Below are 27804 nucleotides of genomic sequence, written 5' to 3'. Positions count from 1 at the left end.
TGGAATGTGGACTCTTATTTTTTTTGACATTCTGACATTCCTTAGTGTTTAGTTGAGGCAGGGAAACCCCTCTTAGAGTTAGGGAAAGAAAGGATTTCTTTCTTTTTTTTTCTTTAAAGAATAAATGTCTATGCCCACAAACATGCCACCTGCATGTCAGTCTCCTCCTTCCATACCCTTACACCATTCAAACATTCCCTTTCACGGATGTAGTCGAAGAAACCTTTCATATGGGTTCCCTTATGTACGTTCTCTTATTTACTTTCCTTTGCATCTATGTAGTAGGGGGAAACCTTACATACATTTCCTTGCATCTAGATAGCAGGAGCAAACCTGACATACGTTCCTTTGCATCGATGTAGTAAAAGTAAAGCTTGCATATGCTGCCTTTCGTCCATGAAGTCGATATAAGCCTTACATACATGTTCTTGTATAAATGTAGTAGGAACAAACCTTACATACTTACATATTGTGACCAATCCAGGGAGTTTGCCACCCCCTTTGGGATTAGGAAATTGAGCCTGCTAACCTTAAAATCCCCTAGGGGACAGGACAAGCAGGATCCCACTGAGGGACTCCCCCCGCCCCCACTTAAAGCACAGTCAATCCCTAGAGAGGGATATGTGTTATCCTTCCTTTTCTAAAGAATCCCACATGTTTGTGTGAGAAACCAAAGGGTGTCTCACCCGCTAGTCCTCAGGGACTTGTCATCCAGGTGGCCAGGACACGGTCATCGCTTTTGGATCCAGTTCCTGGGGGTGGACCAGTGCGGAAGGATCACCAGGGTGAGGGGTCTTTGGGGAGGGGAGGTGAGCCAGCCGATGGTGAGACGCAATATTCCCCCCTTTTTTGTTCATCTGCCCCATCCTATTTTTTAGGATCTTCCGAAGTCTCAACTCCCTACCCCCTTTTTACACAAACACTGGGCCGAGGAAGAGGATGACTGGGATCTTACCAGAGGTGCTATTAGCACCATGGCTGCCTCGAAACCTGGGTCCGGCCTGGCTGAATGGGGACTTACCGGGTCATTTCGACCTTGGAGGACCCGGTAAGTCCCCATTCAGTAAACCATTCCCCATTCCCATTTGAGCCCCCGTAGGGCTCAATGGGAATGGGGAAGGCGCTAATTATGGGCTCGCAAATAGCGGGCCCGTTATTAGCACCCTGGTCCCTTAGCGGGACCCACAAAGGACGTATGGTCAGACCACACTTCCTTTGCGGGTCCCGCTAGGGGACCTCAGAATAGGGCCCCTTACCGCCCAACTCGGAATGAGGCCCTAACTCTCTCACATCATACTGGACATGTCCCATTAATCGTGCATACACCTGATACCAGTTAGCTCACCTCACACGAAAAAAAAGGCAACACATAAAGACACGCTTTGAGCAAGGCAGAACATGAGTACGAGCAGAACTTCCGGGATGAAGGCACACTTGCTGGAGCAGAGCAAAGGACCAAGGGACGAGAGCAATGGGCCAAAAATCCCAATGTTTCCCTGCCTCTGACAGACCACGAAAGACACGTGGAGAAAGCCAGATCCCTCAAGTGAAGATTGCATTGTATTTCAAGGACGCCAGCGAACCTCCAGGGTGAACGGTCGAGTTGGGGTGGCAAGGCCAAGCCTGTCATACTAACCTTGACTCGAGAATTGGAAATATCAAAACAAGAAAGAAGCGCACACACCAGGTGAGTTGGCAAGCAACCCGAGAGACCGGTGTGTGTTAAAGCAAAGGAAGTAGCAACATTATATGAGAAGTAAAGACTGCACGCGTGTGGATGTGGCGCAGTGAAGGACAGACCTGTAAATGAACTTTCAAATAAAATGCAGCTGTGAGATCAGCAATACTAAGTAACAGGGTGGTCCGACAAAGGGAAGTAGCACATTCGAAAGTGTGAAAGGTACATTGTTTTGAAGTTATAAAGCAAACACACCATAAAAGTGTATTATGTAAGACTAAATGTGAATTTTGAATCGAGGTGGTCCTGCGGTGGTCTGTAAAGAGAGCCACTCACATTCGAAAGTCTTCGACATCTGAAAGGGGTCCGAGCCCGATTGAGGGAGACCTAAAGTACAATAGAGCTTGGGGAAGAGAGCACGCCCGGCAGGTTTGTGGTGAACTGTAACGTGAGAGGTCTGAGCCTGACAGAGGGGGGCCTATGTGAACTGTAAGGTCTGAGCCCGGCAGAGGTGGACCTTTTGAAACTTTTCGTTGGAATGCAATTTTGAAAGTCAAGAAAGAGACTTTAACATGGAAAGACAGGCGGGCCTCAATCCACGGTTTGGAGATGCTTAGAGTGTTAGAAATTGAGCGAGAGTGTGTCATCCTGCCCACAAGGACAACCTTACTCCATAAGATTTAACGTGAGGAGGAGAGTTGGTTCAACTACCTTTATGCTTTTGAACACTGATTTTCTTTTGTATACATTTCTCCTTTTTACACTTTTTGTACAAGAGATAGGGCAGGCATTAGGTTTTTGTGAGCATAGGCCATTTTGATTTGACAAGCTCCACTAGGAATGTTTTGTTTATCGTTTGATGGTCGAGACTACTTCAACCTTAGTTATAGGGCAAAATAAGTGTTTCTCCGACCCCAACATTTTCAAATAAAGGTTTTACAAATGTTATCCATTGTGCCAGTGTCATACTTGTGATACCATGCCTTCCCTACAGTTCACTACATGGGGATTGACAAATATGATTTTCAAGACATATATCTAAGGGTGGTGTACTTTCTGACCCTCTTCAGGCACCATAGTCGGAGAACGAGTCATAAGCCCTCTCCCTTGCTACAGCAGAGAAGAAGAGCCCATCCACGTTGTTGGAAGGCCAGAGAGAGGCCTGCAGAGCCACATGGAAGAGCCTTCCAGGGATCTGTGGTTTGGTGCGAGGAGACCGCACCAGACGTGGTGCGTGGAACCACGCAAGAGCCCGCGGGAGATTTGGCCTACGAGCCTCTGCAGAGAAGAGGCATATTCAGTGCAGGTGGCCCAGCAGAAGGAGCTGGAATCACTGGACTGAGAGGAGTTATGGAACCACCAAGAACCCGTCAGAGGCTTGCGGTAAGGGAGCACCCGCACCAACAAAGCCACAGGAGGATGACCGGACAAAAAACGGCCTCTGCCCTTACACGCCCGACTGGAGTAGCATCGCCTGAAGGCAAAAGGTACATGGCTGCTCGTGGTAGTTGGGAGGTGAGTGGTATGGTCAAAGCAGGAACTGAGATGGGTTGAGAGAGAAGCGACTCCAAGAGGGGACGAGTGTGAAACAATCCCCAAGTGGGGTGAGAAGCAGACACCGAGAAGGGGTGAGAGAGAAAGGAACCAAGACGGGGTGAGAAGCAGACCCTGAAAGGGGGCGAGAGAGAAATGATCCAGAAGTGGGGTGAGATGCAGAGCCCGATTAGGGGTTAGAGAGATGCTGAACAACCTCAAGGCGAGGTTAGCACAGGTCGGGTTGGGTAAGCAGCAAACAAGCCCCAAGAAACTCAGACCTGGGGTGTGCCAGAGAGATGAAAACCCCAATGTGGGGTGGAAACCCTGAGGCCAAGCGGGGGATAATCACTGACAAAGGTGGAGAGGACATTGTGGGAATCTGTCAAACCCTGGAGACGATTGGAATCAGATTTACCAAGGCCAAGCTTATCTAGACACCCAGAACTGGCACAAAGTACACAACAGAGCTAAAAGCCAGAAGCAAGAAAGGACACCGAATTAAAGAGAGCTCTCTATCCAATATGGGGGAGGTGAACAGAGACAATTGTGTTGACTGAACAACGAGCCAAGGACCCCTCTTTGAAGACAGGACATAACGGGGTCAGAAGCCAACCACCATTCAATCTTTGGGGCAATAAGCCATTGCTTTGTCTCTGTTTGTTTGTTTTCTGTATTAGTGTTCGGGAAAGGAATCAGAATATGTTACGTTCTTGATGATGGATGAACCTTATGCTCTTCGACATCCTGAGGAGCACGGTTTGGACTTCTGTCTTTTCTTTAGGAGAGGGTTTAAACTGCTAGGGAGAGAAAGGGGTAATTTCTTAATGAAACAGACCAGTGATGCAAAATACCCCCTTGTCGGTCTCCTGACTCACAGCCATCACCTCTTTAGTTTTTCTCGATGCCGCTTAGCACACTACGTTCCCTTGCATCAATGTAGTAGGCAGAAACACTACATATGCCCCCCCTGGCACGCTGTATGGAAAAATAATTCTACATAGTGATCTTTACGGCAGCTGTCATTCACAACCTCAGAAATGAGCCCAACGAAAGGGGGTCTCCATGGACAATTCTCCCTCTCCTTTAGCTATGGCAAAAGAAAACAGCTTTTCGCAACTCTCTTCGGGAGGTGTGTTTCAAGCACCCGAGAGATGAGTGTTGGGAATTTGTACACGATTATCCAGAATCAAGCTCGTAACAATTCCTGTCAAGATAAAAGCTTCAAGTCTGTAGATCGCCCCGGTTCAGTGATCAGTAAGATCTGTTTTGATGAATGACTGGTGAAATGATCCGAGTAGTAGGCACTAAGATCCCAGACACACCAGTTGATCACTGCATCCCTTCATCAATCACATGCCCTTGATCACATGTGTGTTATCACAGGACATTGCATTGTCGCACCTGTGACAGCCATGGCTTCTAAAGAAATTATATCACCAAACGTTTCATCCAGATGCCATCACCGGAAGTGAATTAAAGAAATCCTGTTATAAGAGTAACATGAATTACCTTTAGAATCAGACGGATGTCATAACGGGCAGCCGTTGGGACAGGAGTTTAACCTGTAACCCTATTGCACTGCTCTACTCAGAAAGCCCTGCTCTAAAGTGCATCACTGCACACGCCTGTCCTATACAAAATAACACAGCAACGGCTGCACCACACTCTCTCCCAGGCCATGCCCCAACCCACAGAAAGATACTCAGCACACGCGCACCCACCAGACAGTCTGCATTCATTGTGCCGGTCCAGAGGATGTCCAGGTACCAGTAAACAGATCCAGCCCTGACTCATTCAAGGCAGGTATCTTGCTTGTACTCAAGTGAGACACCACAGGACCCCAAGATACAGTTACACCACCACGCACATTTCCAAACATGCGTTACGCCTCCAGCAGTGCATCGTGTATCTCCAACCCGCACTCCAAAACACTCCAACTCCGGACAGCGCCTACAACTCACCTCCCCACCCAACCCCGCCACACCACACCCGCTCACCCCACACAAAAACCAAGTGCACAGAACATGGTGATCTTACCTGCTGAGCGTCTTCCCACTTCATCTTATTCTCTGCGCCCACCAAGTGGCTGACAGCCTGAAAGAACTTCTGGGGAAGAGACAGCAACAGAGAGGTCAAGGGAAGTGCCAAGAAAGCAGGTCAGCGAATGAGAAATCGGAGAGAAAAAGATCAAGAGTGAACGGGTTGTGTGCGAGGTCAAGATCTGGGAGATGCGTGTAGGATACAGAAAGAATATGGACGTTGGATACAAGATATAATGGGAAGCAATAAGGCTGTTTGTGAGCGAGTGTGTGTCTGTGCAGGAGAGGAGGGGGAACTTTTGTGGTGGGGAAAGAATGGGGTGGAGGGGGTAAATGTGTGTTTGTGTGACTGTGGAAGAGGAGGGGGAGTGTGCTGGGCTGGGAAAGGGGGTGGAGAGTGATGAAAGAAGGGATTTGGGGCTAAAAGCAGACGTTTATAATTATTATAATGGTTCTTTAATAACGTGTTTAATACCTGAGACCAGTTTCTAAGCACGAGACCGGGATTCCAAGACAAACGTGTTGCCCCTGAGCTATCCTCCCGCCCGGGAGAGGGTGGAATTGCCTTCCCCAGGCATGGGGGGATCGGTAAGTCATATTTCAGCATTTGAAAGGCCACACAAAATCATCCGGAACAAATCTGTCTTTTTTGTGTTCCGCCTTTAAAATGCGGAAATATCACATAGCACCTATGCAAAGTGTTAAGTTCATGGTTTCATGGTTCTATAACTCCACAACAGAAACAAAATAACGCACATGATGGTGCACACCAAGCTAGTGAACCAGCGGGTAAGTGCTTAGGGTTCTACATGCCAGGCTAGAGAACCAAAGAGTAAGAGTGGGGTCTTGCACACCAAGCTAGTGAACCAGCGGGTAAGTGCTTAGGGTTCTACATGCCAAGCTAGAGAACCAAAGAGTAAGAGTGGGGTCTTGCACACCAAGCTAGTGAACCAGCGGGTAGGTGCTTAGGGTTCTACATGCCAAGCTAGAGAACCAAAGAGTAAGAGTGGGGTCTTGCACACCAAGCTAGTGAACCAGCGGGTAAGTGCTTAGGGTTCTACATGCCAAGCTAGAGAACCAAAGAGTAAGAGTGGGGTCTTGCACACCAAGCTAGTGAACCAGCGGGTAAGTGCTTAGGGTTCTACATGCCAGGCTAGAGAACCAAAGAGTAAGAGTGGGGTCTTGCACACCAAGCTAGTGAACCAGCGGGTAAGTGCTTAGGGTTCTACATGCCAAGCTAGAGAACCAAAGAGTAAGAGTGGGGTCTTGCACACCAAGCTAGTGAACCAGCGGGTAGGTGCTTAGGGTTCTACATGCCAAGCTAGAGAACCAAAGAGTAAGAGTGGGGTCTTGCACACCAAGCTAGTGAACCAGCGGGTAAGTGCTTAGGGTTCTACATGCCAAGCTAGAGAACCAAAGAGTAAGAGTGGGGTCTTGCACACCAAGCTAGTGAACCAGCGGGTAAGTGCTTAGGGTTCTACATGCCAAGCTAGAGAACCAAAGAGTAAGAGTGGGGTCTTGCACACCAAGCTAGTGAACCAGCGGGTAGGTGCTTAGGGTTCTACATGCCAAGCTAGAGAACCAAAGAGTAAGAGTGGGGTCTTGCACACCAAGCTAGTGAACCAGCGGGTAGGTGCTTAGGGTTCTACATGCCAAGCTAGAGAACCAAAGAGTAAGAGTGGGGTCTTGCACACCAAGCTAGTGAACCAGCGGGTAGGTGCTTAGGGTTCTACATGCCAAGCTAGAGAACCAAAGAGTAAGAGTGGGGTCTTGCACACCAAGCTAGTAAACCAGCGGGTAGGTGCTTAGGGTTCTACATGCCAAGCTAGAGAACCAAAGAGTAAGAGTGGGGTCTTGCACACCAAGCTAGTGAACCAGCGGGTAGGTGCTTAGGGTTCTACATGCCAAGCTAGAGAACCAAAGAGTAAGAGTGGGGTCTTGCACACCAAGCTAGTGAACCAGCGGGTAAGTGCTTAGGGTTCTACATGCCAAGCTAGAGAACCAAAGAGTAAGAGTGGGGTCTTGCACACCAAGCTAGTGAACCAGCGGGTAACTGCTTAGGGTCCTACATGCCAAGCTAGAGAACCAAAGAGTAAGAGTGGGGTCTTGCACACCAAGCTAGTGAACCAGCGGGTAAGTGCTTAGGGTTCTACATGCCAGGCTAGAGAACCAAAGAGTAAGAGTGGGGTCTTGCACACCAAGCTAGTGAACCAGCGGGTAAGTGCTTAGGGTTCTACATGCCAAGCTAGAGAACCAAAGCGTAAGAGTGGGGTCTTGCACACCAAGCTAGTGAACCAGCGGGTAAGTGCTTAGGGTTCTACATGCCAAGCTAGAGAAACAAAGAGTAAGAGTGGGGTCTTGCACACCAAGCTAGTGAACCAGCGGGTAAGTGCTTAGGGTTCTACATGCCAAGCTAGAGAACCAAAGAGTAACAGTGGGGTCTTGCACACCAAGCTAGTAAACCAGCGGGTAAGCGCTTAGGGTTGTACATGCCAAGCTAGAGAACCAAAGAGTAAGAGTGGGGTCTTGTACACCAAGCTAAGGGGCTAGAAAGAAGAGTTTAGGGCTGTGTGCACCACGCTGAGGAACCAGAAATTGAGAGCCTAGGATCTTGCACACTATGCTGGGGAATCTAAGGGTGAGAGCTTAGACTTGTGACTCTGACTAGGGAATCAGAGAGTGAGAGTTTAGACTTGTGAATCAGACTAGGGAATCAGAGGGTGAGAGTTAAGACTTACAAATCAGCCTAGGTAATCAGAGGGTGAGAGTTTAGACTTGTGATTCAGACTAGGGAATCTAAGGCTTAGAGTTTAGAGTTGCGAATCAGCCTAGGGAATCAGAAGGTGAGAGTTTAGACTTGTGAATCAGACTAGGGAATCAGAGGGTGAGAGTTAAGACTTACAAATCAGCCTAGGGAATCAGAGGGTGAGAGTTTAGACTTGTGATTCAGACTAGGGAATCGGAGGGTGAGAGTTAAGACTTACAGATCAGCCTAGGGAATCAGAGGGTGAGAGTTTAGACTTGTGAATCAGACTAGGGAATCAGAGGATGAGAGTTTAGACCTGTGAATCAGAATAGGGACTCTAAGGCTGAGAGTTTAGACTTGTGAATCAGACTAGGGAATCTAAGGCTGAGAGTTTAGAGTTGCGAATCAGCCTAGGGAGTCAGAGGGTGAGAGTTTAGACTTGGGAATCATACTAGGGAATCAGAGGGTGAGAGCTAGACTTGTGAATCAGACTAGGGAATCAGAAGGTGAGAGTTAAACATGTGAATCCGACTAGGGAATCAGAGGGTGAGAGTTTAGACTTGTGAATCCGACTAGGGAATCGGAGGGTGAGAGTTTATGGTCTTGCACGTTGCTGGCTGATAAGAGCTGGAAACATGTACAGCATCAACTTACACAGAACGCATAAAATAATGACTATCGCAAACATCCACACACAGATCTGAATTTCAAGGGACACATGTAGCCGGCTGCCCTGTGAGGGCCACACAGTTTACCTGCACGTCTTCAAAGGAAGGCACATAGGTTGCTCTCTTGTACGTGTCCGTGACATTCCGCAGGATTTCCACGGCCAAGAGCAGATCCCCACTAAGGTACGTCTTTCGTGATACCAGGTCCAGGAGACTACGCACCACCTTGGACATGCCCTCACAAGCCAGCAGCCGGTGTCCTGTAGCCAAGTACTCTCTCAACTAGGGAGAAGGAGGTGAGACAAACGCATAGTGAAGGCAGATGATCATTCAGAGTGTCATTGTGAAGCAGATTCCATTATGTACACACTGTTGAGTCCCATCACCTTCAATGAGGAGACCCAACAGTACAAAGAAACAGCCAACCTACAATAAGAGGACAGGACAGTTTAGAGGAACAGCTCATGTTTCATCACCTTCAACAAAAGGACTGGACAATACAAACGAAAACATAACACAATCCATCATCATCAATAGGGAGACATAACAATACAGAGAAACAGGCCATTATTAATAAGGGTGGCCCAGCAATATGGAGCAACATCCCACAAGCACTTTCAACAAGAGCACCAGAAAGTATAGAGACACATTCCATCATCTTTAATAAGGGGGCCCCGAAACATGGAGCAACATCAAACACGCACTTTCAACAAGAGCACCAGACAGTGTAGAGAAACAGCCCATCATCTTTAATGGGGGTGGCCCAAAAACATGGAGCAACATCCCACATGCACTTTCAACAAGAGCACCGGACAGTATAGAAGCACAGCGCGTCATCTTATTAAGGGTGGCCCAGAAACATGGAGCAACATCCCACACGCACTTCCAACAAAAGCACCGGGCAGTATAGAAGCACAGCGCGTCATCTTATTAAGTGAGGCCCAGAAACATGGAGCAACATCCCACACGCACTTTCAACAAGTGCACCAGACAGTGTAGAGAAACAGCCCATCATCTTTAATGGGGGTGGCCCAGAAACATGGAGCAACATCCCACACGCACTTTCAACAAGAGCACCGGACAGTGTAGAGAAACAGCGCATCATCTTTAATAGGGGTGGCCCAGAAACATGGAGCAACATCCCACACGCACTTTCAACAAGAGCACCGGACAGTATAGAAGCACAGCGCGTCATCTTATTAAGGGTGGCCCAGAAACATGGAGCAACATCCCACATGCACTTTCAACAAGAGCACCGGACAGTATAGAAGCACAGGGCGTCATTTTATTAAGGGTGGCCCAGAAACATGGAGCAACATCCCACATGCACTTTCAACAAGAGCACCGGACAGCATAGAAGCACAGCGCGTCATCTTATTAAGGGTGGCCCAGAAACATGGAGCAACATCCCACACGCACTTTCAACAAGAGCACCGGACAGTATAGAAGCACAGCGCGTCATCTTATTAAGGGAGGCCCAGAAACATGGAGCAACATCCCACACGCACTTTCAACAAGTGCACCAGACAGTGTAGAGAAACAGCCCATCATCTTTAATGGGGGTGGCCCAGAAACATGGAGCAACATCCCACACGCACTTTCAACAAGAGCACCGGACAGTGTAGAGAAACAGCCCATCATCTTTAATGGGCGTGGCCCAGAAACATGGAGCAACATCCCACACGCACTTTCAACAAGAGCACCGGGCAGTATAGAAGCACAGCGCGTCATCTTATTAAGGGAGGGCCAGAAACATGGAGCAACATCCCACACGCACTTTCAACAAGAGCACCAGACAGTGTAGAGAAACAGCCCATCATCTTTAATGGGGGTGGCCCAGAAACATGGAGCAACATCCCACACGCACTTTCAACAAGAGTACCGGACAGTATAGAAGCACAGCGCGTCATCTTATTAAGGGTGGCCCAGAAACATGGAGCAACATCCCACATGCACTTTCAACATGAGCACCGGACAGTATAGAAGCACAGCGCGTCATCTTATTAAGGGTGGCCCAGAAACATGGAGCAACATCCCACACGCACTTTCAACAAGAGCACCGGGCAGTATAGAAGCACAGCGCGTCATCTTATTAAGGGAGGCCCAGAAACATGGAGCAACATCCCACACGCACTTTCAACAAGAGCACCAGACAGTGTAGAGAAACAGCCCATCATCTTTAATGGGGGTGGCCCAGAAACATGGAGCAACATCCCACACGCACTTTCAACAAAAGCACCGGGCAGTATAGAAGCACAGCGTGTCATCTTATTAAGGGTGGCCCAGAAACATGGAGCAACATCCCACACGCACTTTCAACAAAAGCACCGGGCAGTATAGAAGCACAGCGTGTCATCTTATTAAGGGTGGCCCAGAAACATGGAGCAACATCCCACACGCACTTTCAACAAGTGCACCAGACAGTATAGAAGCACAGCGCGTCATCCTATTAAGGGTGGCCCAGAAACATGGAGCAACATCCCACACGCACTTTCAACAAGAGCACCTGACAGCATAGAAGCACAGCGTGTCATCTTATTAAGGGAGGCCCAGAAACATGGAGCAACATCCCACACACACTTTCAACAAGAGCACCAGACAGTATAGAAGCACAGGGCGTCATCTTATTAAGGGTGGCCCAGAAACATGGAGCAACATCCCACATGCACTTTCAACAAGAGCACCTGACAGCATAGAAGCACAGCGTGTCATCTTATTAAGGGTGGCCCAGAAACATGGAGCAACATCCCACACGCACTTTCAACAAGAAACCTGTCTTTTGCATGTTTGTGTAAGCTCCAAGGACTTTTAAAATTAGATCTACAATGTTTCATGCAATTAAAAGAAGAGTGCATTCAACGTGGCCAGTTCTGGCCCACTCTCATCTACTTCAATGAACGGTAACCACCTGAGCCACACTGCAACTTTACCGACATGCAGGGGGAGCCTTTCGGCTCATGGAGATTCCGTGTCACAACTTCAAGTTGGAATGCGCAAAATCCATGAGCCGAAAGGCTCTCCCTGCATGTGCCGACGTCGCCATGCCCCGAAAACCCAGGTTCTGAATCCCTATTTACATTACCGAAAAAGTGCATTTGCCACACTTGTGCATCATCATTGCTTTGCATTTTGGGAGAATGTATCGCACGCATATTTCTTCAAGACAATTGCAAGGTTCACATGTAAATACCCAGCGGCAGTGCTCAGCCTCATGGCAGTAGACTTCACCATATCCGGTCTTCAACCTAGGACATTACCCCAAGTCCATATCAGGACTGATCTAATCGCTAGGTGGAACCTACAGACCACTGCCTTGAAGAAGACTTGTTTAGTGGTCGAAACACATGTTGGCTGTTTCTTGAGAATTATTTAATGTGTTCATTTTATGTAAATGCGTTAATGTACACATGCAGGCTATCTCAGCCGTGATGTTTTTCAAAAATGGATACACCCTAGCAATATGACTGAATTAATGACACATCTTTCGGCTGTCGGACTCCGTCCATGCACAATGCTGCCTTTGGTGTTTGGTCACTGTTCACTCTTCATTCCTATTACACCATCTCTTCATCACCACCGTCCTATTACCTTGTGCAGATTATCTGCTGCACCCTTGTAAGCCCAATAGATGTATTGGGAGTTACCAGTGGATTTGAGGGTGTGCAACTGTGTCGTATCTAGACGGATTATTAGGGGTAGGAAATGTGATACATCTAGCTGGAATTGAGGGTGGGCAATCAAGTCATGCATGGGCGGATTATTGGGGGTAGGAAATGTGTTGCACCTAGTGGGATTTTGAGGGTGGGCAATGTGTTCTTCATCTAGGAAGAATTGTGAAGATTAGTCATGTGTCACTTCTAGAAAGAATTCGTGAAGGTAAGCAATACGTCACTTTAGAAGGATTTGGAGTATTGGCCATGCGTGACATTTGGAGTGTATTGTGTAGATTAGCCATGCGTCACATTTGGAGGGAATGGTGAAGATGAACTGTGTGTCTCATTTAGGAAGTGCTGTGAAGATCAGCCATGCGTCACATTTGGAGGGAATGGTGAAGATGAACTGTGTGTCTCATTTAGGAAGTGCTGTGAAGATCAGCCATGCGTCACATTTGGAGGGAATGGTGAAAATTAGCCATCCGCCTCATCTAGGAAGAGTTGGGTGGGGTGGCTGTGTGCCACATTTAGAGGAAGTTGGGAAGATTAGCCCTGCATCTCATCCAGGAAGAACTGTGAAGATTAGCCATGCCAGTACAATGCAGCCAGTGCAGACATTTTAGGGGAACGTGGAATGTAGCTAGAGCTCTGGGGCACTCATCAAGTTATAGCCAATGCTTTTAAGCCTGTCGCACTCCATGCTTACGGAATTTCAGCCGAAGCCACGGCCACAGACCCGCATACATTTGCCATCATAAACTACTCAATAATACTTCACACAACACCTCTGCATAAGAATACATCTATTGTTCAGGACAAAAATTCGCTGGCAAGCAGACGGAGCTTGAATCAACTCCTGAACCGTCTCACTAACCTTATCGCTTTGATGGACGGGTAGAGAGCATTCCAACAGACTGTGGCTAGTAGTGAGGACCGTAAATGGCAGGGCAATGTTACTGATTCGATGCAGGAACGCCGGGGGGACGGGCAATCTTACTGATTCGCTGCAGGAACGCGGGGGGACAGGCATCAGAAAGGAAACTGTGTGTGCAGGGGGCAAGTTATAGCCAATGCTTTTAAGCCTGTCGCACTCCATGCTTACGGAATTTCAGCCGAAGCCACGGCCACAGACCCGCATACATTTGCCATCATAAACTACTCAATAATACTTCGCACAACACCTCTGCATAAGAATACATCAATTGTTCAGGACAAAAATTCGATAAATAGCTGCACACATATTAACTATCCCGATCTGGCATCCCCCCTGTAGACTGTCTCTCACACCCATCCACATGCTGGCTCGACATGGGTGGCTAGCAGGGCCAGTAAACCCACACGCATACTAGCACTTCTCGATGTTCCCATACTTGGGCTTCGTTCCCCCGACGGCGTTCAACCCACAGCGCTTTGGGACTACACCAATGGTGAAAGACGGAAAAAAAAGGTGCAATACAATGAACGCTGCTTAGCACGCTAACATGGTAAGCAGCTTTCACAGCTACAAGTAAATGCTGCACGGCAGGCAGCGTGTAGAATGGCTCCCTATGGGTAATGCTGCACGGCAGGCAGCGTGTAGAATGGCTCCCTATGGGTAATGCTGCACGGCAGGCAGCGTGTAGAATGGCTCCCTATGGGTAATGCTGCATGGCAGGCAGCGTGGTGTAGAATGGCTCCCTATGGGTAATGCTGCATGGCAGGCAGCGTGCAGAATGGCTCCCTATGGGTAATGCTGCACGGCAGGCAGCGTGGTGTAGAATGGCTCCCTATGGGTAATGCTGCATGGCAGGCAGCGTGGTGTAGAATGGCTCCCTATGGGTAATGCTGCATGGCAGGCAGCGTGGTGTAGAATGGCTCCCTATGGGTAATGCTGCATGGCAGGCAGCGTGCAGAATGGCTCCCTATGGGTAATGCTGCACGGCAGGCAGCGTGTAGAATGGCTCCCTATGGGTAATGCTGCACGGCAGGCAGCGTGCAGAATGGCTCCCTATGGGTAATGCTGCACGGCAGGCAGCGTGCAGAATGGCTCCCTATGGGTAATGCTGCACGGCAGGCAGCGTGTAGAATGGCTCCCTATGGGTAATGCTGCACGGCAGGCAGCGTGTAGAATGGCTCCCTATGGGTAATGCTGCACGGCAGGCAGCGTGTAGAATGGCTCCCTATGGGTAATGCTGCATGGCAGGCAGCGCGTAGAATGGCTCCCTATGGGTAATGCTGCACGGCAGGCAGCGTGTAGAATGGCTCCCTATGGGTAATGCTGCATGGCAGGCAGCGTGGTGTAGAATGGCTCCCTATGGGTAATGCTGCACGGCAGGCAGCGTGGTGTAGAATGGCTCCCTATGGGTAATGCTGCATGGCAGGCAGCGTGGTGTAGAATGGCTCCCTATGGGTAATGCTGCATGGCAGGCAGCGTGGTGTAGAATGGCTCCCTATGGGTAATGCTGCATGGCAGGCAGCGTGCAGAATGGCTCCCTATGGGTAATGCTGCACGGCAGGCAGCGTGCAGAATGGCTCCCTATGGGTAATGCTGCACGGCAGGCAGCGTGCAGAATGGCTCCCTATGGGTAATGCTGCACGGCAGGCAGCGTGTAGAATGGCTCCCTATGGGTAATGCTGCACGGCAGGCAGCGTGTAGAATGGCTCCCTATGGGTAATGCTGCACGGCAGGCAGCGTGTAGAATGGCTCCCTATGGGTAATGCTGCACGGCAGGCAGCGCGTAGAATGGCTCCCTATGGGTAATGCTGCACGGCAGGCAGCGTGTAGAATGGCTCCCTATGGGTAATGCTGCATGGCAGGCAGCGTGGTGTAGAATGGCTCCCTATGGGTAATGCTGCATGGCAGGCAGCGTGCAGAATGGCTCCCTATGGGTAATGCTGCACGGCAGGCAGCGTGCAGAATGGCTCCCTATGGGTAATGCTGCACGGCAGGCAGCGTGTAGAATGGCTCCCTATGGGTAATGCTGCACGGCAGGCAGCGTGTAGAATGGCTCCCTATGGGTAATGCTGCACGGCAGGCAGCGTGTAGAATGGCTCCCTATGGGTAATGCTGCACGGCAGGCAGCGTGCAGAATGGCTCCCTATGGGTAATGCTGCATGGCAGGCAGCGTGCAGAATGGCTCCCTATGGGTAATGCTGCATGGCAGGCAGCGTGCAGAATGGCTCCCTATGGGTAATGCTGCATGGCAGGCAGCGTGCAGAATGGCTCCCTATGGGTAATGCTGCATGGCAGGCAGTGTGCAGAATGGCTCCCTATGGGTAATGCTGCATGGCAGGCAGCGTGCAGAATGGCTCCCTATGGGTAATGCTGCATGGCAGGCAGCGTGTAGAATGGCTCCCTATGGGTAATGCTGCATGGCAGGCAGCGTGTAGAATGGCTCCCTATGGGTAATGCTGCATGGCAGGCAGCGCGTAGAATGGCTCCCTATGGGTAATGCTGCATGGCAGGCAGCGCGTAGAATGGATCCCTATGGGTAATGCTGCATGGCAGGCAGCGCGTAGAATGGATCCCTATGGGTAATGCTGCATGGCAGGCAGCGCGTAGAATGGCTCCCTATGGGTAATGCTGCATGGCAGGCAGCGCGTAGAATGGCTCCCTATGGGTAATGCTGCATGGCAGGCAGCGCGTAGAATGGCTCCCTATGGGTAATGCTGCATGGCAGGCAGCGTGTAGAATGGCTCCCTATGGGTAATGCTGCACGGCAGGCAGCGCGTAGAATGGCTCCCTATGGGTAATGCTGCATGGCAGGCAGCGCGTAGAATGGCTCCCTATGGGTAATGCTGCATGGCAGGCAGCGTGTAGAATGGCTCCCTATGGGTAATGCTGCATGGCAGGCAGCGTGTAGAATGGCTCCCTATGGGTAATGCTGCATGGCAGGCAGCGTGCAGAATGGCTCCCTATGGGTAATGCTGCATGGCAGGCAGCGTGTAGAATGTAGAATGGCTCCCTATGGGTAATGCTCCCTATGGGTTCCGGACCCCATATGGATCTCCAGGATGTGCGCCTGCATGAAAATCCATGCCGGCCAAATGCAGGAGCATTAGTATGGCAGAGAGGAAGGAAGTTGTCGGAAATGCAAGTTGCATTCTGCCCCACGTCTCCACTATACAAATGGTTGAAAATGTGGCGTGGAGTGAATGGGAATAAATGTGGCCTTACTCAAGGCTTTTACACCTTCCATTCACGTTACGCCCCAATGGATCATGAGCTCCACAGTTTATAAAAGCAAGTGTTCAATGACTTGAACCTCCTTCTGTCTTTCTAAGGTTCATTGCTGCAAGTTTGCTCATCTATTCAACTGTTTCACACACATACCAGCAAACACCCGAGGTGACTGGACATGTCCCTCAACAATAACGCAGACATGTTCCATGACCTCGATCGTGAAAAGTAAGGCAAGAAATAATGCACTTTGCACTTGTGGTGGGCAACATATGACCTGTGTTGTTGTTAGCAAGATATTTCTGTCACAAATGTCCCACATGTGATACAGTGCAAATAGCAGAGGCAGTCCTTAGGCAGGCAGCCTGTACAGTGGCCATTCATTGTGTGGTTGAGTACAAGTCAGCTGTGGAAGGGTAAAGCAAAAGAGCACAACATATATGACAGGCCTTATAGGCCTAAGGCCAATATTGACGCAGGTGCGCCTTTCTACATAATTAAGTATTGCTTGCACGAAAGGCACGCGGGCCGGTCAGATGTGGGGAGACTCATTTGGGGTTGAGCCCTCAACTTCGCCGGCAAGCAGGCGGAGCTTGCATCAACTCCTGAACCGTCCCACTGACTGTATCGCTTTGATGGACGGGTTGAGAGCATCCAACAGACTGCGGCTAGTAGTGAGGACCGTGAATGGCAGGGCAATCTTACTGATTCACTGCAGGAACGCCGGGCAATCTTACTGATTCGCTGCAGGAACGCCGGGGGGACGGGCAATCTTACTGATTCGCTGCAGGAACGCCGGGCAATCTTACTGATTCGCTGCAGGAACGCCGGGGGGACGGGCAATCTTACTGATTCGCTGCAGGAACGCCGGGGGAACGGGGCATCAGAAAGGAAACTGTGTGTGCAGGGGGCGGTCAGGGATGGGGCCCGAAGAGGTAGCGGTGAGGTGCATATGTCCTGAAAACACTTTCATAATGTGAAGAGTGAAGAAGACCCTCTTGGACCATTGTATTTCATAGAACAGGTAGAAGTGTGATACTAGCTGGCAACATAGATTATTAAACTATTAACTGCTCGCACATAATACCCCACAACTCATTGGTTGCGCCATATGCTTGGGCTTAAACTCAACCACAAATAATTTTATTTAGACAATAAGCAACACCTCGACACTGTGTTTCGGCCGATAAAAACACCAGAGTGTGTCCCTCATTCTATTCTTCCAGTGGCCTTCATCAGGACTCCAAGCGTCTCAATCTGCAAGCTCGCCTTCATGGATACCCCTGCTGTCTCTCTGCAGTGATGTGTAGTCTTAGCTCCTCCTAAGGGGCTTCTTGATTGCAACATGAGACGCTCAGAGTCACTCCTGCCAACTGGGACTAGCTGTAGTTATATTTCCTGTGGGGGATGTTTCCTTCCCACCTAGAACTTGATGACTTGTCTTTTGCACAGGGCATTAGGGTTCAGTACTGCACAGGTGCACCCCATGAACCTTGTTTCTTTTTTTTACCAGACACAGGGATTGCTTGACCATGGTAAAGTGCCCCGCACCCATATTCCTATATCTCTGGCTTCCAGCACCACCCAACCTTCACAGAATGCCCTTTCAGCCACACTGAATGTCTTACTATATAAATGTCTCTGCCTGCCTATCTCTACGCATTGGCTCATCACTTTGCTAAATACTGCGTATTCTAGATCCATCGCCGCCTCCCCTCCACCGCCCCGTATAAAAAATGAGTTTCCACAAATCTCCACAATAAACAGTCACCCTGTGTTTCTTTATCAGAAGTCGCTCTCTCCAGAGGACGCCCTCCGTTCCTCCCCGTCACAGTCTCAACCCTTCCCGCATATTAGCGCTCCACGTCTGCATCGAGAGCGCCCACCCTCTTCCCTCCCACAAAGGCTTTCACAGATGTCAGTCCTCAATCTGCGTCCCCAATAGAGAGCCCAGCTGTGAGACAACACAAAGCAAGAGGCATTGAGTCCATGGCCTTCAATTCATGCACGGATGACTCATTCAGTGAAACAAAAAGGCTGGAATGCAGCAGAACAAACCTTATTTCAATGGTTGGTGTTAACTTCACAAAACATGTTCAAGTGACTGCAGAGTCTCTGCCAGCCCAATACCTCCACTGCCTACAGCTGGGGCTACAGAAATAGGACTAGACTGTTAGTCAGGCAAGAGCGGAGGGACAAAGCAAAGAGGAGGGCGAGAGGCGACAATAGAGAGAGCGAAGAGGGAAAAGGAAAATTCCAGAAGGAGAAAAGAAGAGGAGAGAGAGGAGACTGAAAATCTGATATGAAGACACTAAGAGACATCAGAACACTAGATAGAGAGTCAGGAGTGGGATGACAGGGGAGAGAAAGACGGAGATGGTGCATAAAGAATGTAAAGGGAACTGACGGGGCGGGCTAGCGTGTGTTCTGAGAAGCAGATAATCTCTGGCCGGGAGGACAAGAAGAAAGATTGCTCCTCAGGAAGGATCCAGTCTCTAAAGTGACATGCTTAAAATATTCCAGAACAGCGGAAAACATCAGGGAACAAGTCATTTTTATGTTTTTACATAAATAGGGGACATCTTTAATTTGCGTCACATGATGAGATCTAATTTTAGTATTTCTAAGGGCTGGAATCCAATGGTAGAGTAACGAGTGTCAATAGAAGATGCCCACGCTGGACACCAGTGAGCCACACAGAGATGTGCCGTCTCTTTTAATGCATTGGTCCAACCCGAACACTAACAGGACGCCATTTCCAGCAGCAAGCACCAATCATAAGGTGCTGGACTAGCGAAGAAAGCTGGAAGACAATAGGGCTGAGAATCAGGAACAACAACCTGATTTCCATCAAAACGGAAACTGGATCATCAGTTGACAAATCCGACAAATGCCTGCAACAGAACAGCAGCAATGAAAGCTCCCTTCCCAGGGCACCTTCTTCTGTGCAAAGCAACTATCGAAACAACAACAAAAATTCTCAAACACTCCTCAAATCCCTCTAGAAAACAAAGACTCCCTGCCTCTGGTGAGCACAAAAACATACCTCATTACTTGGGACAGGTATTGACAGTCCTCTTATTGTTATTTAGTATTGTTTCAAATTATGTAGCAAATAAAATGCAAACGGTTAGGTTGAGCACTTTGCCAGATTCACTGAGTGTAAAAGGTGAGATTGTGCAATTACCCAGATTCATGAAGTGTGAAAGGTGAGATTGAGCATTTCCCCAGATTCACTAAGTGTAAAAGGTGATATTGCACATTTACCCAGATTCACCCAGTGAACGAGGTGATATTGAGCTTTTACCCAGATTCACTAACTGTAAAAGGTGAGATAGAGCATTTACCCAGATTCACCCAGTGTAAAAGGTGAGATTGAAAATTTACCCAGATTCACTAAGTTTAAAATGTGTGATTGAGCATTTACCCAGATTCACTAAGTGTAAAAGGTGAAATTGAGAATTTACGCAGATACACTTAGTGTAAAAGGTGAGATTGAGCATTTACCCAGATTCACCCAGTGTAAAAGGTGAGATTGAAAATGTACCCAGATTCACTAAATTTAAAATGTGTGATTGAGCATTTACCCAGATTCACTAAGTGTAAAAGGTGAAATTGAGAATTTACCCAGATACACTTAGTGTAAAAGGTGAGATTGAGCATTTACCCAGATTCACCCAGTGTAAAAGGTGAGATTGAAAATGTACCCAGATTCACTAAGTGTAAAAGGTGAGATGGAGCATTTACCCAGATTCACTAAGTGTAAAAGGTGAGATGAGAATTTACCCAGATACACTTAGTGTAAAAGTTGAGATTGAACATTTACCCAGATTCACCCAGTGTAAAAGGTGAGATTGAAAATTTAGCCAGATTCACTAAGTGTAAAAGGTGGGATAAAGCATTTACCCATATTCACTAAGGGTAAAGCGTGAAATTGAGCATTTACCCAGATTCACACAGTGTAAAAGGTGAGATTTAGCATTTACCCAGATTCACTCAGTGTTAACCGTGAAGGTCAGCACTAAGGTCTATATTACAATAGCTCTGTATAAGAAATAACAGTGAGCACCAAAGACCTGAGTTACCTAGTTATTCAATAACACTGAAAATGAGAACCCAGGCTAGCTAGGTGTATGAGGTAACGCAGAGCATCGAAGACCCGTGTTAGCCAAACATGTGATAACAAGGGGAGTGAAAGCCTGGGGTAGCAAGTGTACGAGCTAACATGGAGTACGGAATAACTGAGATAGCTAAGTGTATTTGATAATGTTGAGAATTAAATTGTAGGTTAGCCAAGTGTAAACTATTACGCTGAGCTGGATTAGCTAAGTGTTCGTGATCAATTAAAAATGAAAGCCTCGATTAGAAAATAGTGAGAACAGAAGACCAGAGTTGGACAGGTTTAATAGATAACAGTGAGCAAAAAGAGCTTGCTCTTTAAAGATCTGAAGGCTTGTTTTATGGGCCGTTGATGGGTGGGCTTGACTGGGGTGGTGTGACTAATGTCAAATGGGATTGCCAGATGGTCCAACCAGGTGAGCGGCATTGACATTTTTGATGAAAGGTGTTTGGCTGAGTTGTGTGATTCACTCTATTGAGCCAGTAACATCACATTAACTTCTTACTCTTACACTCCTTCCTGGTTTACAAGGAAGCAAAAAGGCCTCCTCCAAAGACAGAGTAGGGTTGTTTCTCTTTGGTTGTATCTACTGTCAAAGATGGCCTTAATCCTAAGAGTCCAATATATGGTTCACGGGTACCTATTAACAGCACTTTAAAAATAGACTTTCAATGCTTTCGAGACCTCAGGTAGACTTGACTAATGGGCATTTCCAGCTGTTCCCTCAACCTACAGTGGGCTCTCTGCACCCTAACCCAAGCTTCCCTAGGCCCCAAGGGCAGGATTAGGGATCAGTAACACCTACTGCCTAAGTAAACCTACATATGACTGGTGGGCCTAAAGGCCAACACCTTATCTATCTGACTTCCTCCGGGGCTTCCTATGGGTATCTCATATAAAGGTAGGTCTCACTCTTGATGTATTGTTGCAGGAATGTATTCATGAGAGTATTACGCAAGTTAATGGGTACACACGCCCACCGCTTTACCACCCAACTTGTCCTTCTTCCTTCCTACACCAACTGAGCCCTCCCAACATTCCTTTCCAACTTCCATTCATTTCAGAACTCTATTCAACTATTTACATGTGTCTGCACATGCCTGAAGCAGTGGATGTGATTTATAAAAAAATAGTAATGAACAATAACACTATATAACAAATCTCCCTCCTTTCCTTTGCACATACATTGCTGATGCCTTCACGTAGGTGCATGGAAAAACTACTTAACACCTCTCTCACAACCCTCGATTTGTTCCACGCCCTACCATGTTCCAACACAACAGGATCATCAAGTACTTTTCTGACTTGAAGTGGCCCCAATACCTACTTTGTACTTTCTTGATTACTTCTGGGTTCTTCACACACACACACACACTCCCTCCCTCCGATCTCTCCCTCCCTCCGACACCTCACACCTCTTTACCCTTCTCAACTCATCATATCTCTCCTTCATGCCTTCAGTCTTCTTCTTGACTGGTTCTGTCAATCTCTGTTGATCCCACTCAACATATCTGGATCTCCCAACCATGGTTGACAAACCAACGAGTGTGGTTTCCACTTCCTCAATACTTTGAAAAGGTACTAGACAGGTGGTGGCCTGTGGTGCCAACCGGTATGCAACACTCTCTCATTAACTCCTCCCAACCAGTTCCTGCCCCTGCAGCCATCCTGGTACCCTGCATCAGGGTACGGTTAAACCTCTCAACCGCCCCATTTGTCTCAGGATGATACAAAGATGATTTGTGATGTACCACCCCAACACCTTGCAGGGACATCTCCATCGTTCAGGAAGTGAGCAGCACCCCATTATTAGTTAGGATGTTTCGTGGGTATCCTTCTCTCAAGGAATCATACAACTGCCCATGGATCTCCACATCCGCCCACTTGTAGTATAAATCCATCATTACTATAATATACTTTTCTCCCCCTCTCACCATCAATGAGTCCCTCTATATCCAAGGCAATGAATACCCAGTGCATAGTGGTCAACTCTAATGGCCTAAGCGGCTGCACATAATTCCTCTGCATCTTATCGCCCACCCCCATATAATGCACATTCCTTAATCATGTCAATCTGTGAATCGAAGCCAGGCCGTTTCTAGTCCGCTCTGAGCCTGCCTGTTGTCTTAATCATGCCCAAATGGACTTCATGTCTAATTTCCACAACTGGTGTAACAATGCAGCCAGCTTTACAGAACAGCATCCACTCTATACGCAATTCATCTCTCACCTTGTGAAATGCTCCCAAACCATCAGCATCCGTCAAACCACTTCATCCTGTCTCAACATGTTCCTGTACGCACCTGAGATCATCAGCTTCAGCAACTGAATCGATCCAATGTTTCCTCTTTACAATAGCTTTGCACACCACAAACACTTAATGTTCTACCTCGAAATCCAACTCCACGTTGTCAGCTCCTTCATCCACTCGAGTAACCTTTGACAGATAATCTGCACCAGTATTGTTCTTCAACAACACATGCTCCACTGTAAATTTGTGCCCTCATAAGGATGTTACAGAGCAAACAATTCTTCTAGATATTCCGTGCAACTCCTTACTCATAAATATCCCCACCAAGGGTTTGTGATCAGTATGCACCATACATTTCTTTCCCCAGAGGAATGCTTTAAATTTCTTATTGGCCAAAGTGACACTCAATGCTCTCTTCTCAATTATGGAATATCGTGTTTACGCTCCTATCAGAACTCTTGATGCAAACGCAATCACTCTCTCTACATCATTTTGCCATTGTATAAGCAACACACCAGGTCCTTTGTGACTAACATTGGCCATAACCAATGTTTCAGTCTGTGTCAAAGATTACTAGAGCTGGTACACTGGCAATAGCTCCCTTTATATCATGAAATTCTTTCTGACATTGCTCACACCGGACAAACGGAGAATCCTTTTTGCAGAGGCCCCCTTATGGTATCACATCCATCTGGAAAAAGTACTATGACTTTAGTGTAGTATTTAACAAACCCTAAGAAAGACATAACTTGCTGTCTGTTAGTTGGGGCTTACACATCCATTATGGCCTTCACCAACTCTCCTGTTGTTTCCAACCCTTCTTTATCGAGTTTGTGTCCCAAATATTCAATAGTTTGTCTCCTAAATGTACACTTCTCCTTATGAAAAGTCATGCCATCCTCCAACCGCACTGCCAACAGCCTACTAAGCCTCTGGTTATGCTCATGCGTATTCTTACTTGTCACCAAAATGTCATCTTGGAAGTGTACTATGCCTTCCATCCCCCTCAGTAATTGGTGCATCACCCTCTGAAAAAACGCTGCTTCCGACACCAGTCCAAATGGCATCCTCCTACAACTAAAAGTCCCCTCTGCCGTTACAAATATAGTAAGGTCCCTACAACCCAGATGCAATCTTTACTGGTGATATGCTGAAGCGAGATCTAGCGAACTAAACACATTGGCACCGACAGCAATGCTCACCATTTCTCCTAGGTTAGGTAACAGGAACATCCATGACAACATCTCTGTTCAATCCCCTGAGATCTATACACAACCAGACCTGGCCATTGGGCTTTCACACTACAACAATGGGCGAAACACATTCAGAAACCTCCACAGGCTCAATAAATCCTTTACTTTCCAGCCTATTTATCTCCAAGGCAAGCTACTTCCTAATTGAAATCGGCACTGTTCTGACCTGCCTTCACCAACTGAGACCTCCCAACATTCCTTTCCAACTACCATTCATCTCAGAACTCAGTACTCTATTCAACTATGTACATATACTACTCTCCCTCCTTCCTCCCTCACACTCTGGACATTGCCAAGAAGTCCAATTATCAGCTCTACCTTCTCAAAGGAATTCTACCTTTTCTCACTTTCCCTCAGAGGTTCAATGTGGCTCAAGCCCTGGTTCTCTCAAGCCTTGATTACTGTATCAGCCTCCTCATGAATCTGCCTTCTTCCACTCTACGACCCCTTTGAGGGCAGCAAGACTTATCCTTGGCCTTAAGCATAGGTACTGTACCTCTCCTGCACAAAGCTCCCGGTTGCTGCACAGATTACATTCAAATCCCTCTGCATCATCTACAAGGCTGTCTGAACCAGGGAACCATAATATCCCCAATTTTACCTAATTAAATACTCTCCCACTAGAGCACTTCGCTCCACTTGAATCCAGGGGTGGACTGGCCTATAGGGTACTCTGGAGTTTTCCCAGTGGGCCTCTGCACCTAGGCCTCATTTGTGTGGTATTTCCAAATGTTCTCATAGGAAAAGCATTGGGCTTGCTGAAAATGTGTCATATGGGGCCACTTTGAACATTATTTCCAGGGCCTGTTTTGGTGCCCTGTAATTATTTCCAGGGCCTCTTTTAGTTCCCAGTCCACCCCTGCTTGCATCAACTCCTTGTGTTTAAAGTGTGTTGCTAAACAGAGGGCAGGGGGTCACTCTCTTTCCTCTGCGGGCTCCCTCCTTTGGAATAGCCTCCCCCTCTCCCTGCGCCGTGGGCAGGATCTTCTCAAATTCCGGAAGCTCCTTAAGACTTTCCTCTTTTCCTCCTCCTTCCCTCCTTCTTTCCTCTGCTAATCTCACAGATGCTGTATTGGTGTCCTTGGCCCATATGCATCTTTGGGGCCTTGACCACCCTCATAAATTCTCCTCAGCTCCTGTCTTCCACAATACTTTTCATCTGCACACCCTCCACCCTGCAGACTTGCACTTACACCTCCCGTGGCCCAGGCCATGTAGCACTCAGTCATTCCTAGCACTTCGTCCATGTCTCACCCGCGAGCTATGACTTCCCAGCACTTACCCCCTCTTCCTTCTTCCTTTCTGCACTTGCACCTTCTGAATACTAACAAGGCATAGTAGGTTCGCCCCCCCCCTCTGCTCTTGATATTTTGTTGTAATTGTATTTCCCACCCTCCCACTCTGCCCTGTGGGCGCTTTGAAACTGTATATTCTTTTTGTATAAACGCCTAACAAGCAAACGAAAAAATAAAAATAAATATAACATGTTTGCATCAGTGTAAGTGCTTCATAAATAAACAATACTGCAAAATAACACTATATGACAGTATCCTACTCTAACACTACCTCAAAATGGCCTACGTGGTGTTATGAGTGGTGCCTGTATTTTCTTAGACACACTCTTTTTGGGATCTATGTGAGTACTGCGCATCTGTTACTGCTCAGCCAGAAATGTTGAATCTATTACAACAAATCTATGTGAAAATAAATGCAGGGTGAGACTGCCCGCAGCCCCTCCCCCACTTTAATAAAAAAACATAACCCACCCCTCTATACTTTCACATAGATTCACTGTAATCTATGCAACATATTCAGCCGTTCAGTAAACGGGCGATACCCTCTTTTTCTCCCACTCACTCCCTTTTGCTCTTTTTTTCTTGAGCTTGCGCTACTCGCTACTCTCCTTTCTCATCTTACTATGTTTATTGTCTTCCCTTCCTTCCCTCTGGCTGTCTCTTCTCTCTTCCTCCTACTACATCTCACCTTCTGTCTCTATCCTCCCTTCTTTCTATCGTGTCCCTCCTCTATACTCCTCTGTCTGGACAATCTTTTTACACACCTCTTCTTTCTATCTCTACCAATTCCCTCTTTCACCGACTGCCTCCTCCTGCCTCCAACCCATCCTCTCAATCTCCTTCCTCTCTCCCACCTCTCCCTCTGTACCACGCTCACTCGATCTTTCACACTCTACACCATCTCCTTCGATCTTCTACACTGACACCCTACCCTCTGTAACTTTCTTCACTACAACTTACTCTCGCATACACTCTCACAATCGCAGCTAAACTCTTTCCACTTGGTACCATCCTCTCACATGCAATACCTCGCCTGCCCCTTTATCCAGTATCTCCACAGACTCTGCTGCACTTCGCTCCACCTTCCATGCTTCACCTGGTCTGGCTGGAAGGAATCATGTCACGGAGGCTCGTAGATCCCTGCATTGGCTTCCAGTTAAACATTGCGTCACCTATAACGTTCTTCTCCTTACGTACAAGAGTCTCAGTGACAGAGCACCTCCTTATCTGAAGAAAAGGATCAGGCAACCCTGTATCTCCCGTCCTCTCGGATCTAACAACTTTAATAGACTCGAGCAGCCTCACTATAGACTGGCTTGATTTGGCGGCACCTGCTTTGAGTCTATTGCACCTCGCATGTGGAAAACGCTGCCCACTGATCTTTGTCTTTGCCCTGAATTTTCCTCATGTAAGAGATCTGTAAAAACGTATCTCTTTAATTTCAATGACCAAGCTCCTTTCTTCTTTCTGTCTCCTTTTGTTTTTCTAGACTTCCTGTGGTTCCATGTGATATCCCTGCAAAAATGTTTCCTGGCATAAATGTTGCTGTTTTTTGCTGAGACATGATTACATTGAACATGTGGGGGACACCCCTGCAACCCCCACGGTTTTTTATTTTTTACAGGGGGAGCTGGGGTCATCCCTGCAAAAATAATGTCACCATATGTAATGTTGCCAAAGGCTTTTTCTGGCGACATTATGTATGGGGACATTATTACCCTATACCCTTCCTGTTTCTCCTCTTACATGCTGCGCACTGAGGCCCATGGGCGAGTGGTGCCCCCCCGGTCTCACGGCCTACCTCCTGAACACACAGGCCTCTACGGGTCTTGTATACCTGTGACTTCCTGTTTCTGGCCTTCCCTCCACTGGGTCCATGGCCCACTTGACTCTGGGGCCCAATCTAATGCTGCCATTTGCCAAAGGCTGTGCCATCGCAGCGCAATTCTACATGAACTCCTCTTAGCTCTGCCCCCTTTCTGTGTATAGCATTTGATGAGTGTTATTCACTGCACTAAATGTGAGTTCAGTGTTCTTCTTGCTCTAAACTGTGAAGAGTAATGCTTTTCTCCTCTGACAGGCGCGGGAATGTCAGCATCTGTATTTGTACCATCAGCTTTCACAGGCGGCGCGCTTGGCGCCCCCAATACTGCACAGCATAGAGGTCCTTGCAGTCCTGAAAGCCACGGGAATTCGAGTCAGAATTGAGGATGCATGGCATTGGGTGATCAACAGTGGGACCAGAATCAACAATCAAGGCATATATAGGGTGTTCAGGGACTGAAGGCCTCTGGCATATGTTCTAGTAGCCGCCTAACGCAGGTCCGGAAGGGTCCTTGATCCCCACTAACAGGGTTAAGGCCTTAATCCTGTAACAGTACCTTAAAGTTTACCTGCTCTAGCAAC

The 27804-nt window shown here is 47.8% G+C and overlaps 1 protein-coding gene across 12 annotated transcripts in view; it reads right to left on the bottom strand.

Annotated features, from left to right (window-relative positions):
* Nucleotides 1-27804, bottom strand: part of ADGRB2 (adhesion G protein-coupled receptor B2) — a 1170899-nt gene that overhangs the window by 430356 nt on the left and 712739 nt on the right. For all 12 annotated transcript variants that reach the window (XM_069622503.1, XM_069622504.1, XM_069622505.1 and 9 more), the window contains 2 exons: nt 8755-8949; nt 5252-5320 (listed from right to left, as the gene is read on the bottom strand). In XM_069622503.1, coding sequence (XP_069478604.1) covers nt 5252-5320; nt 8755-8949 — 264 coding nt within the window. The remainder of the gene's footprint in view (nt 1-5251; nt 5321-8754; nt 8950-27804) is intronic.

This window comes from Ambystoma mexicanum, chromosome 11 (assembly GCF_040938575.1).
Source record: "Ambystoma mexicanum isolate Mex_15411 chromosome 11, UKY_AmexF1_1, whole genome shotgun sequence".
Lineage (NCBI taxonomy): Eukaryota > Metazoa > Chordata > Amphibia > Caudata > Ambystomatidae > Ambystoma > Ambystoma mexicanum.
The sequence above is the reverse complement of the archived record's forward strand: the minus strand, read 5'-3'. Positions and strand labels throughout refer to the sequence as shown.